Raw genomic sequence first — 16,696 nt, 5'->3', positions numbered from 1 at the left:
CAGAGAGAAAATAAGTGATGCAAAAACACCCAATTGTTTACCACCAACTGACAGATGTCCTGCCAGTCCCTAAGTTATAACAGCCCCAGCCAACCTCCACCCTCCCAGTTTAACTGCTGATTTTTTATGTCATATGGTGCAGAATATCCCTGTGCTTAGTTGGGCTTGTCCCCTCCCAACTTCTTGTGCACTCCCAGCCTACTGGCTGGCAGGGCAGTGTGAGAAACAGAAAGGCCCTTGACACTGCACAAGCACTGTTCAGCAATGACTAAAACATCCCTCTGTTATCATGGCTGTTTTCATCAGAAATCCAAAGCACAGACTATACAAGATGCTATGATGAAAACCAACTCTATCCTAGCCAAAACCAGCACATTTTTAGAGGACAAGAGGGAGAGAACAAGGTATGCTCCTTGCTTTCTAGCAATCTTCTTGGCAGAAAACTCCTAACTGACATTTATTTAAGGGAGAGAACCCATAAGCTCCAGCACAGCATTTTCCACTGCTATGGGTTGATTTCTTGTTTTCAAGGACTTGGACAATCCCCCTTCTGCTTTGACTTCCACCTTCCTGCCAAAGCCCAGTAGCATAGGTATGAGCAGCACTAGGGGCTCTCACTAGAGATACCTGGTAGAGCAAAGATGATTTACTATATAAGCATGAGTTTCTGGGCCTAAAGCATTTAAATTTGAAGAAGAGACACATACTTCTGTCCTCTGACAGCTGTCCTTCCTAAATAGAGAGGAGCAGACTATCTACTTAAATCCTTTTAAACCTCAGTTCCAGATGTCTATAGAAAGCTCTGACTAAAGATCCAAGTCCTCTCCCCACCCTCTCACACCTTCAATATAGGAAGCACTTGAGTTCACATTTTCTAAGGTATTTCTGCTCTCTGTTGAGTAGACTTCAAGCTCCTAAACCGGATGTGGAAGGTGTTGTCTCTGCCCGAGTACCTAATGAGAAGTGAGGGCTGAGATACACAAGAAAAATGACAGGCTGAATCACTTCAATAACCATAAGTATGGGGTCTACTGGTTCTTCCTAAGAGAAGGAGGAAAACTGTGTGAGAGAGGAAATGAGAGTGTGGAGGCAAGTCATGGCAAGTGCAGCAAACCTCACAGTAGCTGGAAGGATTAGTGTATCATTTCCTGCCATGTGCTGCACAAAGCAAGACAAACTCAACAATGCAAGATGGAAAAAAGATTATTTGATTTTCCACATCTAAAGCAAGCGGAGAGACGTCAGGAAGATATTCTGGACTTAGGATAAGCTACTGCTGGATGTGTTAATCAGCTGGGCTGTGGAGTGCAGCAGCAGTGTAGGGTGGTGCCCTTCAGTGGGACAGCAAGGTACCTTGTGTGAGGGTGGAAACAGCTTCCACTGCCCAGACTGAGCCCGACGTACACTCCTGTGATGGGACTTTGCCAGGAAACCAAACTCCTCTGCATCAATGGGCAGCTCCTGGAGCCTGGCAGACAGGAAAAGTGTCCTGACCCAACAGCTTTGTGAGGGCCCACCAGCAGACCGTGAATTTTAAGAGATCCATTACAGTAGGGAACCAAACAACTCATACTTGTTTGTAGGAGATGGGTGCACATCTTGCCTGGCCCAGCTCCTCCAGCTTGCTTAAATTCTCAGCTGCTTAGAGGGTCCTATAAAGAAATGAGATTTCCTGTTCTGTCATGTAAAGAAGACACTGGCTCCAAACCAGGAAACATGTTAAAGAAATTCAGCATCAGAAGAACTGTCACTATGCAGCTGCTATAACAAGCCTCCAATTTTGCCTTAAAAGGTAAATAAACGAAATCCTCTCTAAGAACTGCTGGTCTCAGGACCGGAGGTGGAAGTTCTCAGGCGAAGCTTGGAATCTGAGTCTGGATTAAATCCAGATGTCAGGGTAACACCCACTCCCTTGGAAAATTCACATCTCAGTATAGACAGGGGAGGGGGGATTTTTTTTTCTGACTTGCCCTCTCTGACACTGACTGGATGGGAAAAAATTAGGAATATGCACAGCCCTGACTTCAGAAGTGGGCAAAAGGGCTTAGATGTTACTAATTATGGTGCAGTTATAGCCTTTCATTTGAACTGGCTGAATGCAGAGGGGCTCTGACCCTTCCTTTTCTGAATGCTCTCTTCAAAGCATAAAAACCAAAATTCATTAAAATTCTATGAAAGGTGCTACCTGCAGACAAATGCAAGGGCAGATGAGTGCTACAAACCTGTGAACCAAATTCTGTTTCCAGGAATATTGGGGCAAACATGCTTAAGAGAAGAGGGATGGAAGTATTCAGGATAACTTACATCTGACCCTACATGGTAAACCAGCAACATTGAAAAAGACCATCTTCACCAGCAACTCTTCAGAGACATCTGCAGACATCAACTTGATCTTGTGGTAGGGCATTTTCCCCCATTTCAATTTCTCTGTGGGAAGCATTTTCTGTGGCTTCTCACCCAGCACTCAAACTGCTGGAATTTAACCTTGTTTTCCCTTAATCTTTATTTAACTAAAAAAACTGACAAATCACCAGAACAGTATGGGCTTTAGAAAACTAAAATCAGCAGAGGCTCTCAGGATAGCTGAGAGTCTTCTCTTCCTCTGCCACTGCAACACATGGGCCTTTCAGGCAGATTGAGCTTCCTCTGCTCAATCCATCTGGTCTCAGGGACCAGCTCTAAAAGCTGCTCCAAAACACAGGTACAGCAAGGAACTACTCACCATCTGACCTAAATTTTGTCAGGGCCAGCTGAATAAATTTGTTCTCACACCAGTGCTATCCCATCTGCTTAAACCCTTTTCCTCCTTTATTACATGTTACTCTCCCTTTCCATACTGCCATGCAGCCATTCCTTCTCCCTGCCTGCTGTACCTGCTGCCTCTCTCCAGTCCAAGCCTGCTTTTTCTCTCTCAGGATGGGCTCCCTGCTCCCTCCTGGGCTGCCACTGGCCCTGCTGCAGACTGTCCTCCTCCTGCAGTGTGGCAAACAGCATTTGTGTGGCACCTCATGCCGGTTTCTCCTGAGCCCTGTAGGATGGCAGTAATAGACTGCCACAATTAACATCCTTACACACCGTTTAATTAATCCCCTGAAGCCCTAAGACATTTTAATTGATGGCAGCTTTATTAGTATTTACTTCACCTTCAACACATAAGCTCCGGCAGTATTTCCAAAGGGAGGGCACCGGCAGAGCAGTTGACAAGACACCCTTTTCCCTGCTCTGTTGCTCCCAGAGCTCCCAGCCAGCTCCATGCACTGACAAGGACAGTTCCTTCAGCACCCTCTAAGACGAGGGTCAAGTTAATGTCATTCCATTGCTCTGCGCAATTCCTGTCATGTACAAGGTTAAATAAATTCACCAAAATCAAGCTTTAAAAGAAGTGTTATGGCAGTGTTTGATTAACAGCACAGATTGGAGGGGGGGTTGATAGGAAAACCGAGAGTTCTGCTCCATTTGGTGACCTCCATATCATAGTCAAGGTCACCACGTCTCAGCTGCCAGCCTTGAATGATGTTTGTGGAAAAAGCAGATGCTCTTCAGGCTTCACACGCACTTCTGAATACAAACCCACAAGTTTCTGAATTCCAGCAAGCAAGCAGACTAATGTACATCATCCCCCAGCCCTACAAAATGGCAAGATGCTGCTGTTCAGATTACCAGGATAAAGAAGGATTATCGGATTTCTGAGGGATCTAACCTGCTGTGGCAGGTGTCCAGGCAGACAAGTGAATCATGATTTTAGAGTTAAGATTTTAGCTAAGGGTTAGAAGCAATTCATATTGATCAGGGTGTAAATTACATAAACAAATGATAGATTAATATTTATTAGATGCTTACGCTAGAGATAACAGAGGTATTGTTTGCCATTATGAGCTTGTTTCAGTTTTGATTATAGAAAGAGATGGAGTAAGTGAACCATTATAAGAACAGATTGAGACCAGTAGAACAATGACTAGCACCTAGACTTCATACCAATCAGTCACAAAGCAGGGGACATCAGATTGTGCCAGTGGGTCACAGAGACCTGATGAAGACATTCCTTACTTCATCCTTTGAGACCACTGACCCAGTTCAAGAGAAGGATTGTGCATGTGTGAAGGACTAATACAGAGCAGGGATGGGAGGTGCTGGGTTATGCATATGTATAGAATGTAAGATTTTGGGACATAAATATGGGGCAAAGAACCTTGTATGGGGCTGCCACATCTCTAGGGGACTGCCCCCATGCAGCCCACTGCTGTCTTAACAAATATACCACTTTCTAAACATACCACTTTCTGATTTTAACTAGTTAGAGAGTCTTTGTCTGTGAATATATCAGTTTTAATGATTCACAAGCTCTGCAGCCTCTTGCACCAGATTTGTGCCCATTTGCACAATACCTTTCTCTGGTGCCTTTTATAACAAAACACACGTTCCCTCTGAGCTAAGCATTGTGGACAATTGTTAAGGGAAAAATAGAAGGAGAAAGAAAAATACTCTCAACATAATATAAATCCAGTTTATGGGACTTGATTTCTGTTGCTAAAACTGCAATTAATCCCAGGAGCACAGGAGTGATCCCTTAGGTCCAGACACATTAACTGTGCTCTAAGGACACTTGTCAGGTATCCACAAGTTAGAATGCTGTGATGTTCCCTCAATTTTTAGAGTAACTGATGTGATACACATCCTCAGGGTAGAGAGTCAAATGTTAATGTTCCAGGGAATGGGGACAGCAGTAATCTGAAACACAGATCAGGTGTCTTGAAACTTCAAGTGCTAATTAACTATTATTTTGCTAAATACTTGAGGCATGTAACACTAGCAAAAGCTAAACGTGGGAGAAAAACCCAAAAATAAGTTCTTAATGAGCAACTGAACTAATAACTCAAAACACTATCTTAGTACTACCAAATAACCAGGACTCCTGCTATCATAACTGCTACAGAGGCTGAGGTCAAATATTACAGCCCTCCTTTAATCATTTATCTACAGAACAAATTAAAACTAGCACATACCTGGTTTAACAATGCCAATGATGCGCTTCACTGACAAATACTGAGTTAAGATCTCAGCATTGAGACTCCTTATATAATACTGTCTTAAATTTCTAATAAGCAAGAAGTGAACTATGCTTGAAACACGCCTACTAAAGCCCTACTAAAACCTAAATCCCACATTGTAAAGCCCCAGCTAACTTTTTCAGAGCTTTGTAAGTAATAGATGAAGGCAGGACTCTGTCCCATTTCCTGCCTCAGTGCTTAGTAACACACTGGAGCTGACATAAAATCTGACGTTTAACTATAAGGTTTTCCTCCTGACCAACTTACCCAGATCCCAAAGTTTACAAACTGCATGCAGCATCCTCAAAGCGAGTCAGTGGTGAATAAAAGTCAGGCAAATACCTTGCTGGTTGTCGTCCAGACAACTCCCTCTGACAGAGGAGCTGTCTAAAGATTAACCTGCAATATCTAAATGCTAACCAACACTTTTAGAAGTGTTTTTTATATCCAAACTTGTGTTCAGCAGCCATAGTCCTACACAGGTTTTGTATTTCTCTAGTCACGCTACATGACCATCTTCTAGTAACTACACAGCGTGACTTCATGCAAGGCAAGAGCCAAGGGTGACCTTTAAGAAAGCTCTCCTCTAAACTTCACTCCTGTTGCAAAACCCACTCCTACCAAAAAGCACCCAAGACAGCTCTTGGCTCTCTACCCAAATCCTGTTCTTCCGTGAAATTGTTTTACAAGATGAGGAAAAAAAATGCGTTGTCATTCTTCCTTCTCCATTCTTTCCACACTTGAGCAGTCAGTGCTTACGGGAAGTAGCACCACTTTCTGTGATTCCAATGGCCACACACATAAGAGCTCCTTTTACCATTACCCTCCTCATCAAATACCCTTGTAAGCAAACAAGCTTTAATGTCCACTACAAACCAGAGAATGAAGGGTTCAATTTTACTTGTTGCTGTTGTTCTTTCCTTCAAAGCCCGGCAAAAATGCAATGGTGAAAAGTCTGAGCATCACCTACAGAGGAGCTGATAGATTCATACCAGCTGTAGGAAAGTGGGAGGAGTTCAGGATCTCACCAGCACCACCTGAGCCCCCGGGCACGGTCTCTGCAGGGAGCCAGAGGTGCATTTAGGAACCAGACACCGAGACACGTCCGAGCAGCGCTGGATTTCCCCCAGCGCAGCTGACTCTCAGAGCTCGCCTGTTCCCACGAACGGGCTCGCTGGGGTGACCCATAATCTCCCGTCGTGGGGACAAGGAACCCCAAACTTTCTGGGAAACAAGCACTGCACAGCCTGGGGCTCTGGGGAAACCCAGAGCAGCGCTTCCCATGAGGACCATGCCCACGCAGCTCCCGGTCAGGCCGGCTGCCCCCATCCCCTCGGCGGCACTCAAGCCCCCTCCATATCCTCACAGCGCTGCCCCCATCCCCTCACAAACTCTCGGTAGGACCCAAGCCCCCTCCGTATCCTCAGAGCGCTGAGAGAGGGGCTCAGCCTCTATCACACCCTCACGGTGTCCCTGTTCCCCCATGGCGGCTACACACACTCCGGCCCCTCACGACTCCCGGGGCTCTCCCCGTCCTCGGAACGCTTCCAGCCCCTCATACCCCCCTGCGCCCCTCCGTGTGCTTGGGACGCCTTCAAGACCCCCAGAGGTCTCTCCATAGCCTCATAACGCCTCCAGTCCCGCACGACCCGTGAGGGTCTCTCCCCGTCTCCGGAGCACTTTCAGCCCCTCAGGCCCCCCAGAGGTGTCCCCACACCCTCACAACACCTCCAGCCCCCCACAACACCCTCAGCCACCAGGCACCGCCCCCGCTCCCTCCCCGCGCCTGCGCGGCTCCACCGCGCCTGCGCCGCGCCCCCGGGGCTATAAAGGCGGCAGTGCGGGAGCGCAGCCCGGTGTCGCCTCCCTGTCGCTGGTGTCACTTTGCCGTCACCTCCGGTGTCCCGTTCGGCAGCGAGGATGGAGGCGGTGGTACGGCGCTGCCCGTTCCTGGCCCGTGTGTCCCAGGCGTTCCTGCAGAAGGCTGGGCCATCGCTGCTTCTGTACGCCCAGCACTGCCCGCGCATGATGGAGGCGGCGCCGCCGGCCGCCCGCTCCCTCGCCATGTCCGCCGCCCGCGGGCAGCAGGCGGAGGAGGAGACCCCCGCGGGCCGCCGCGGTGAGTACGGCTGGGGGAGCGAGCCGGGGGTCACACACCGGCCCCTAACGGGGAGAAAAATAACACGGACACTGCATGTCGTGGGAGGAAACTTCTGGAATAGGCAGCGCTGAGGCAGGGGTTGCTTAATCCTTGAAATGTCCGCGGTGAGGAAATGTGTGACCGTGGCATAAATCAGGGGCCGGCCTGTTGGGGTGTCCTTCGGCGAGCCCCGGGTGGGGGTCCGGGATCCTGGGTCTCGGACCGATGTTCTTCACGGTGCAGGGTTCCTGCACGCCACCCGGGAATGTTTCTTGGGGAATTCTTCCCCAGGCATTCAGGGAAAAGAGTTGAGATTTGGCAGCAGAGGAGGCTGCATGGCCGAAAAATCTCTGAACTCCTCGAAAGAAGATCATAGAATCACAATTAGATTAGAAAAGACTTCTGAGGTCGAGTCCAGCCTATGACTGAACGCTATCGTGTCAACTAAACCATGGCACTTAATGCCACATCCAGTCTTTCCTTAAATATTCCCTTTGGGAGGGAAACAGAGGTATTTTTGCCCCTCGGAGGGTACTGTGCTAAATCTGATATTTTAAATCAGATGCCCCTTGGGTGTTATACTTGTGCTTGTATAAATAAAATGTGACTGCCGAGTTAAATAGTTCTGAACGGGTCTTGCCAAATTAATTGCAAAAGTAATGGATCAAAAAACTCAAGTCAATTTATTAGAATGAAGCTGAAGTGTTTTTCCTTCTCTGCCCCACCTCAGAGGCCAAAAATGTCAAAGAAGTGGCCCAGCAGAATGCAGATGGAACCCAGCCTCCTGCTGGCCACCCACCTGCCAGCACTAGCCAGAGTACGGCTACGAAATGCCCGTTCCTGGCAGCTCAGATGAATCACCAGAAGAGCAATGTTTTCTGCAAAGCCAGCCTGGAGCTGCAGGAGGATGTGCAGGAAATGCAGGTGGACAGGAAAGGTATGTTCTCTGTGCATTCAGGCAACGATTCCTCCCGAGAGCTTCTGGTGCTTGCCTTGGCTCTGGAGTGTGCCGGGGCTGACAGGCACCACTGGAATGATGCAGTTGGGATTATGGGAGACTGCAGGGAAAAGCTGCTGGAGAATGTAGGTGTTAATGACATACCTGTGATGATGTGTAGGGTTTCCCTGGGTGATTTTGATGTGAGAATACTGTGAGCTGTACTCTGATGTGCTGGCTGGCTCTAGATGTGTGAGTCAAGCTATTACATTTGCACCCAAGCAGATGCTTAGATCTGAAGAGAGCTTTGCCAGGGTGCTGGTTTAGACAAAGGTTGTATATCCAAAGATGGAGGAAAGTGTGGAGATACCAGTCAAGTACCAGCACAAATCAAAGTTTGGAAGCAGGCAAATGGTTTTGTGGTGGGTTTTTTGTGTTTATGTGTTTATTGACTGGCTTGCAGAAGGGCTGTCCCTCACACAAACTTTTCACAGTATCAGTAAAGCCTTGCTCCTGTCTCAAGAAGCTTATTTTACTTTCCTGTTCGCCTTCTGTGGAACAGTTTTTAAAAAATAAACCTATGCTAACAGAACAAAAAGGAAGCAGCTGGCTAGAGCTCTGCCTTCGGTTAGGTGTGTACCAATCCTTTCAGATAAGTGCTGTAACTGTATAGTGTGGTTCTCTGAGTCATGATGAACTAAATATGTTGTAAGGAAATTGCTTGTTGTATTGTGATTGATTAGCAAGGCTAATCTTTCTGTCTTGTGCAATGCAAATTTGTAAGCAAATAAAATAGTTGATCCTAGCAGGATCAACATGGGGTTTTGGGGCATGTCCTTTCTAAAGATTGAAATGTTGGTTTTACTTAAAATGTCTGCTTTGCTGAATTACTTCACTCTGCTTCAAACCAAACAAACTCACTGGAATTTATTGCAATGTTTGTAGGTACAGAGTTTGCCAAAATGCCAAGTACTTCCACAGTGAGAAAGATTGAGACTGAGGGAGAAGAGCAGAGTGGCTTGCTCAAGAAGTTTAAGGATATTATGCTGAAGCAAAGACCGGAAAGTGTTTCTCATCTGCTTCAGGATAACTTGCCAAAATGTAAGCATGTCTGGCAAAGCCCCCAGAGGCCTGGTCTGTTGTGATTATTTCCTATGTGCTGAAGTCTCTGTTTCCTTTCAGCTGTCTCCACCTTCCAGTATGATCAGTTCTTTGAGAAGAAGATAGATGAGAAGAAGAAGGATCACACCTACCGAGTGTTCAAGACGGTGAACCGGAAGGCGCAGATCTTCCCCATGGCAGACGACTACACTGACTCCCTGATCACCAAAAAGGAGGTGTCTGTCTGGTGCAGCAACGATTACCTTGGCATGAGCAGGCACCCTCGTGTCTGTAGAGCAGTCATGTGAGTAGTGCTGTGTTTTTAAGACATGTTTTCAAGCTGTATTTTGTGGGAATGCTTCTGAAAAACTGATTTCTGTACTGTGCTACATAAGCTGCTTCTGATGTGATTCTTGGTGTGCAGTTAAGATGATACTCGTTTCTTGAGCTGGGGTGGGTTAGTGTTTAGATCCGGGGCTGCACTGTGTGTACTGGTCACTGACTGTGCTCCTTGGATCTTCCTTAGAAGCCCCAAATGTTACCTCATAAACTGGGTGGTAAATTGCAGCTGTACTTGGTCACTGATTTCTGACCTTACTGGACTCCTGAGTGTACAGGTTGCTCAAAGACACAACAGCTGCTTTTTTCTGCTAGTTCTTCTATAAAACAGTCCTGATTATGTACCAGAACGTTTTCAGCAATGATCCTTTACTCTTCTGTGTGTCCCACAGCAATTCTAATGCCTCTCTTGGGCCTTCTCTAGGGAAACGCTGAAACAACATGGTGCAGGAGCAGGAGGCACAAGAAACATATCAGGAACAAGTAAATTTCACGTCGACTTGGAAAAAGAACTAGCAGATCTTCATGGAAAAGATGCAGCACTGTTGTTCTCATCTTGCTTTGTAGCCAATGACTCCACTCTCTTCACTCTAGCTAAAATGCTGCCAGGTGGGAACTCAAACTGCACCTCTTGCCACAAAAACTCAGCCTTGCCCCAAGCTGTTGGGAGTATGTTTTCCAAATAGCTGTCCAAAGTGAGGATTCACCTTAATCCATCAACAGATTATGGTTTGCTGGTTTTAATACAATTTTCAAGTTCTATTCAATGCAAATAACAATATCAACCTGCTGAGATTGAGGTCTATGAGCTGGGAACTGCTAGAGGAATTAGACAAGCAGAGTCTTCTGTTCTTGTGTTTAAATTCTACCTGAAGATGAAACAGCAGGAATTTAGTTTCCTCCCACTGGAAGGGGTGAACTTCTCTCTCACTTCAGAAGTTAGGATAGTTAGATAACTGTTTTCTCAAGCTCTCATTTATGTTAGTATGAACACCTAAAATAAACGTCAAATATTATTCTTGCTTCATGATCTGTAACTTGCTCTTTTGATCAAGAGCATTACTTTCAAGAACAAGCTGCCCTTGTTTCCTAAACTATCCCATACATAATGTAATGCTAGGAGTCAGTTAATGCTTTCTATACTTAAAATGTATCTGGGCTGTTTCCTCAGGTTGTGAGATCTACTCTGATTCTGGAAACCATGCCTCCATGATCCAGGGGATCTGTAACAGCAGGGTGCCAAAACATATATTTCGCCATAATGATGTCAACCATCTTCGAGAACTGTTGAAAAAGTCTGATCCATCCACCCCTAAAATTGTTGCATTTGAAACTGTTCACTCAATGGATGGTAAGTTGACATCAAAGCCTCTCTGCTTCTTGGGCAATTTGTGCTCAGATCTGTGTTTGAGGTCTCAAAGTGTACAGTGCTGTAGGGGTTGTCTAGGGGTGCTTCTGGGGTTTATCCAGTCATGCAGAAAATCCTAAACTGCCAGTCACTGCTCTGGTTCCTAGGTGCTGTTTGTCCCCTGGAAGAGCTGTGTGATGTGGCCCACGAGCACGGGGCCATCACCTTTGTGGATGAAGTGCACGCTGTGGGGCTGTATGGGGCCCGAGGAGGTGGGATTGGAGACCGAGATGGGATCATGCACAAGATGGACATCATCTCTGGAACGCTTGGTATGCACAGCCTGGCACTCCTGCAGGAGCTGAGGCAGCAAAGCTGCTGAGCCGCCAAATTAAGTGGGTTAACTCAAACTCAGTCTAGTCAAATGAACTTAAGGGCTGCTGGGGCCTAGGATTTTTCAAAAAGCCCAAGGGACTTAAGTGTGCCCCACAGCTTGAAAAGCTTCTGCTAAGCTATTTACCCTGCCTTAGAAATAGTTATGGTAGCTTTGTATGGGGTTTTCCTTTAAACAAGCTAGCAAAAAGTCCTCCACTGGCATGTTATACAACTCAAGAAGAAATTCAGGTGAGAATGCTAGTAGAGCAGTTCTCTATATTTAGTAGTTCTTAGTTCCTTTATGTGAAATGGAGTGCTCCTAATCTAGAAACCTGAGATGGGGAGTTATGTAAAGAGATTTGGCAAGTACTGAAGCAACTGCTATTACCTGAGTAGAATGCAGGCTCAGGAGTAAGTTTACTGCTGCAAATTGGAAGGTTGTTTAAACAGCTTTCAAAACAAATAAAACTTACTAGGAAAGTTCATGCCCTTTGGAACTTAAAGTCCTGGGCTACAGCCTAATAGGAACAGAAATGTTCACCAGACACCCAAATCTGTCTGTAGCTGTGTTCTGCACTCCAAACATTTGGAAAGGAGGGCTGGTATCAACTGCACAATCACAGTAACAGCCTTCTGTGCTCCTTAGAAGCACAGGCTATTTCTAGCATCTCTGAAACAGATTATTTTAAATCTGTTGAGAGACTTACTGTTGATCACTTGGGGTCACTGTTGAAGTCCTTGATCGATGATTGGGCTTGTAAGGTCTTCTCCCAAAATCAGAACTTGTGTATTTGATTGAGGCATGAACTGTCCTTGCTGTGCAGTAACTAGATCCATGTTATCAAGATTGGCTTAAAAACAAAGCTGTACCACGTGCTGAACAAATACAAGATTACTGAGGCAGGGCTGGAACATGCCATGGCTACATTACGTATTTGGTCAGAATAACCCACTACTCAAGTGAAAAACTCCAATATTTCAAGTCATCCCAATAGGTGGAAAGAATAAGTCCAGTTACCTTTTAATTTTTTTTTTTCCTTCAGGCAAAGCATTTGGCTGTGTGGGAGGCTACATCTCCAGCACGAGTTCTCTGATAGACACAGTTCGCTCGTACGCCGCCGGGTTTATTTTCACCACGTCGCTGCCCCCCATGCTGCTGGCAGGGGCCCTGGAGTCCGTGCGGACACTGAAGGGCGCCGAGGGACAGGCCCTGAGGCGCCAGCACCAGCGCAACGTCAAACTCATGAGGCAGATGCTGATGGATGCAGGGCTGCCTGTGGTGCACTGCCCCAGCCACATCATTCCTGTGAGGGTGAGGACTTAGGGCACTGTGAACACATGGCTGTGCTGCCTGTTTACTGTCCATGAGCACGTTGTACCATCAGGTATTAGTTACTGCCTTGGCAGAGTTCAAGCACCTTGTTTCTCAGCAGACATGTGCCAGGGGTGTGGCTTAAGCTGTGTGTAAATATAAAATGGAGGGAGAAAGAGACTATGGGTTTCATACACTAACAGTATACGGAAAATAAGCAAACTGCTAACAAGCCAGTGAAAAGATTTGGGTTGTAAACAGCTACCTGCCTATGCTGCAGGTGTTATGCTCAGAATACTTTCCAACACAGGCTTTTAGCCTGTCTTTCTGACCTATATGTTTCTTATCTGCCTTATTGGATTCTTATGGTTTGCTAAGTTGGGCTGACAGTTTTACCAACTGTCATCTTTTGGTTGATCTTGTAACTTAAAATTTTGAACTTCAGGTTGCAGATGCTGCTAAAAATACAGAGATCTGTGACAAGCTGATGAGCCAGCACAGCATCTATGTCCAAGCCATCAACTACCCGACGGTTCCCCGTGGAGAGGAGCTGCTCCGAATTGCCCCTACACCTCACCACACCCCTCAGATGATGAGTTATTTTATTGGTGAGTGTACTCCTGCATCAGTGCAGTGAAGATACTGCCTGTCTGTGCAGTCTTTGTACTAAAGATAAGACTGGGAAGCACTTAAGTTTTAGATGTTGTGAGCTGTACAATGTCTTTCCACTGCTGCAGGACATCCTGCACATTTCTCTGCTTGGAGTGTGAGATCTGAAGGCCAGTGCACTGTGACTTGGAACAGAGGGTCAGTGCAAACCTGTACCTAGCCAGGGCTCTGCTCATGCATTGCCCAAACCAATCTTTACATGTTATGTGGGTCCCAAACTCGGCTGTCCTGTTAACTTGCCTTAAACATGGATCTGTCCAGACAAAGTAGGTCCTTCTTGTAGATCCTATCAGGAGAGGTGATATGAGGATAGCTGAGACTTAGTTGCAGCCCAGTTGTTTCAAGAGGTAGATTGTGTCAGAGTGAAATCCTATTATCCCTGCTCACTTGCTAGGAGAATAAATATGCTGACACTTCTGCTGCTTCTCTAAAGCAATCCAGTCTTAAGCTTTGATCTTGATAAACTTCTGTTAACAGAAAAACTGCTGGCTACGTGGAAGGATGTTGGTCTGGAGCTGAAACCACACTCCTCAGCTGAATGCAACTTCTGTAGACGACCTCTGCATTTTGAAGTGATGAGTGAACGAGAACGAGCCTACTTCAGTGGCATGAGCAAATTAGTATCTGTCAGTGCATGAAAGTAACAGTGTTAGTTGTTGTCCAGCTCTAGTATGGAGTCGGTAGCATTTTTTTAATTGCTCAATTATTTTAATTGTAGTTGAAGCACTAAGCTCTGAAAATAAATTTCTAGAGCCATGATGCCCATTTGTGTTTGTGTGCTGCTCTGTGTCCCTTCCATAACTGGAACTGAAGGGGGGCATTTGATGGAATAAAACAAAAGTGCTCTACATCTTAATGCCTCTCAGCTGAACTACTGCCTGTCCAATAACTATGCCCAAAGAACTTCAGTAGTGCTTCCTGCATGGGATGTATTTATTATGAAAAGAGAAAATAGTTTCTCTGGGCCATCTTCCTGAAAGCCTTGGAAAACATGTAGGTATAATTCTACATGCCCACTAAAGCACTTTGAGAAGTGTTGTATAAGCAGCTTGCACTCGTGTGTGGGGAGGCAGGCATTTAGAATGGGTTCTGTTAGATGCTATCTCCCTCTGCTACCCTCTTCTTTTATTGTGCACAAGTGTTCCCCTTCTGGCCTTCACTACACTGAGGGAAAAGGTGCTAGTGCAATTAATTAATGCCAAACCCAAGGTGGTGGTATGGCTGGGGCTGGAAAAGGAAGGCATGTTCATCAGTGCAGGTTGGCTCTGGCTGCCTGTCTCTGCAGGTCTTTGTGAGCTGCTGTTCAGTGCACTTGGAGCTAGACTGGCATAAAAACTGTCAGCAAGCAATATAATAGAAGTCATTGCAGGAGAACATCACCTAATTGCCACCTTACTTCATGCTTTGGAGAATAGCAAAGGCCTGCTTTGATCAGGGGGGTGTAATTCTCTGGGTGAGCACGTGTACTCAGCAGAGGTCAATATTGGCATGAAGTCAAGCAGAGCACTGAACTGCTCTTTGCAGGTGCCTGCATGTCCAGGAGCTGCTACAGTGGCTTTCACAAGCCCCTGAACAGCCACTCTCCCAGAGACTCTTGTTTTCTGGCTCTAAGGAGCCAACCTGGCACTTCCCCGTGCTGTCACTCTCCTCTGTGTGCTGTGAGGCTCCCTCCTCCTAGGGGTCCATTATAATATCACAAAGACCCATGTGTGGTGGAGATAGAATCTCAAATTAAAGCAAAATCATCAGCTCCATCAGCTGGAAGTCACCAGTTGTTTAAGCATGTACTGAAGCACTCTGCTATTCTCAGAAGAGTTTTTATAACATATTTGTAGTAGTCAAGCTACTTTGAAAAAGCCCTTTGCCAGCCAGCCAAGGGGATGCTGCTGCCTCTGCTGTGTGCAGGTGTTCTGTAAAATGGAGGATGTGACCCACCTGGTCTGGCTTGGCTTTGCCATGAACCATTTGTGGCCCAAGACTCAATGCATGTGCATCTGCTACAGAGCTCTTCCCATTATCTTTTAGGTTATATTACTACATTAACTGGAGACATAAAATAACAAGCCACAGTTCCCCCATCAGCCTCTCCCTAGGACCTTGTCCCCAGCACCATAATGTGCCAACAATGTCATTGCTAACTCTGGCAGCAATCAGGGAACAGCTGTAAGCAATCAGTGTGTGTGGGAGATAACAACATGCTGAGTCACATATTCTGACAGGATGTCAGACACATGGGGCTGTATTCTGACAGTACCAGGTCACTTACATTTCTAGCTTTTTTCACTGAAATGAATGGCCCAGTCCATTTTGCAAGTCAGTTAATAAGCCCAGTTTTTCTTCCTAGTTTTTATAACAGCAACTCAACACTTTGTACTACCAAGGAGAAGAAATAAGACATAGAAAGGTACCAGCTATCAGAAATCTCCAAAGTTCCTCCAAATTAATCACAGGATAGAACCAAACCCCAAGATTCAAAGCTAGCAACCTTTGAAAAGGCAGGAACACGAATGACAAATTACCTTTAGCACTGGTGCTGGCAAAAGCAGAACCAGGGCACAGCAAGAGGCCAGCAGATGTCCATCACTTAACTGCAAAAGAAAGACAAATCCAATGGCACATTGAAAGGATAAATTCTCCCCAATGAAAAGGACAAAGAAAGAAAAAATAAACACATATTGTTTCCCGGCAAATAAAAATTGAATGGGGGGTTGTATAAGTAGGGATAAGTTATGCAAACTTTAGTTTGGTTCCTGGAAAAAATAATAGAGGAAGTAATCAGTAAAATATGTTTAAAGTCAGACAATGGCAGTGGCAGAGTGGGGAAGCAAGAATGCAGCCATAAAGCCATGGCTAACATTTGTTTGGGGCCAAATAATTAATCTAGTTAAATGTTGCACAGCCCTAAACTCATAACCTCCTCCGTCTCCCAACCTATTTACACAACTGAGAAACCCCAGGTGCCACAGGAGCAGCAAAACCATTCCAGGTGCAAGCAGGAGCACGTGTTCCCCATTGCTGGGAGGAGGCTGCAGGGGGTTCTCTTCCTACCATGGCCGGGGGCATTATTAACACCACCAAATTCACAGCTCTGCTATCCCATATGCTTTGCACCCATTTATTTTGGGGCACACCCCTCGCACTGCACCCTGGCCTGGTGAGTATGGACTCACCACAAACCACTCTTGTTGGGGCAGAAACTGGTACAAGGCACTAAAAACCTAATGCAAGGTAGCCCCTGGCCTAGAGCTACTAGCCCAGCACCAGCACGGCTGGACTCCTGGTTATTTTGGATGTTCTGTGCCCCAGCCATCATCCAGCTTGATCCCCAACCCTCATCATCCCCAGGTTAGTAACGTTAGGCACCCTCCTCTCCACCCAGACCCCCAATCCTGCACAGTCCCAGGGAGGCTGATCCCAGATATATCCT

General features: G+C 46.2%; 1 protein-coding gene across 1 annotated transcript; it reads left to right on the top strand.

Moving 5' to 3' along the window:
• Positions 1 to 6,827: 6,827 nt before the first annotated feature.
• On the top strand, positions 6,828 to 14,028 carry ALAS1 (5'-aminolevulinate synthase 1). The gene is made up of 10 exons (XM_014869638.2): positions 6,828 to 7,167; positions 7,919 to 8,125; positions 9,071 to 9,226; positions 9,308 to 9,530; positions 9,990 to 10,174; positions 10,737 to 10,916; positions 11,081 to 11,245; positions 12,332 to 12,600; positions 13,046 to 13,208; positions 13,747 to 14,028. The coding sequence occupies exons 1-10, from the start codon at positions 6,969 to 6,971 to the stop codon at positions 13,905 to 13,907; spliced, it is 1,908 nt and encodes a 635-aa protein (XP_014725124.1). The 5' UTR covers positions 6,828 to 6,968; the 3' UTR covers positions 13,908 to 14,028.
• The last annotated feature ends 2,668 nt before the right edge of the window (positions 14,029 to 16,696 follow it).

The sequence above is a fragment of the Sturnus vulgaris genome, chromosome 11, assembly GCF_052056855.1.
Source record: "Sturnus vulgaris isolate bStuVul1 chromosome 11, bStuVul1.hap1, whole genome shotgun sequence".
Lineage (NCBI taxonomy): Eukaryota > Metazoa > Chordata > Aves > Passeriformes > Sturnidae > Sturnus > Sturnus vulgaris.
This window is presented reverse-complemented; position numbering and strand designations above follow the sequence as displayed.

Coding starts and splice junctions, on each gene's coding strand:
- ALAS1 (XM_014869638.2), top strand. CDS start 6,969: ATGGAGGCGGTGGTACGGCGCTGCCCGTTCCTGGCCCGTGTGTCCCAG. Junction 9,227..9,307: donor TCAGGATAACTTGCCAAAAT/GTAAGCATGTCT, acceptor GTTTCCTTTCAG/CTGTCTCCACCTTCCAGTAT. Junction 13,209..13,746: donor GATGATGAGTTATTTTATTG/GTGAGTGTACTC, acceptor TTCTGTTAACAG/AAAAACTGCTGGCTACGTGG.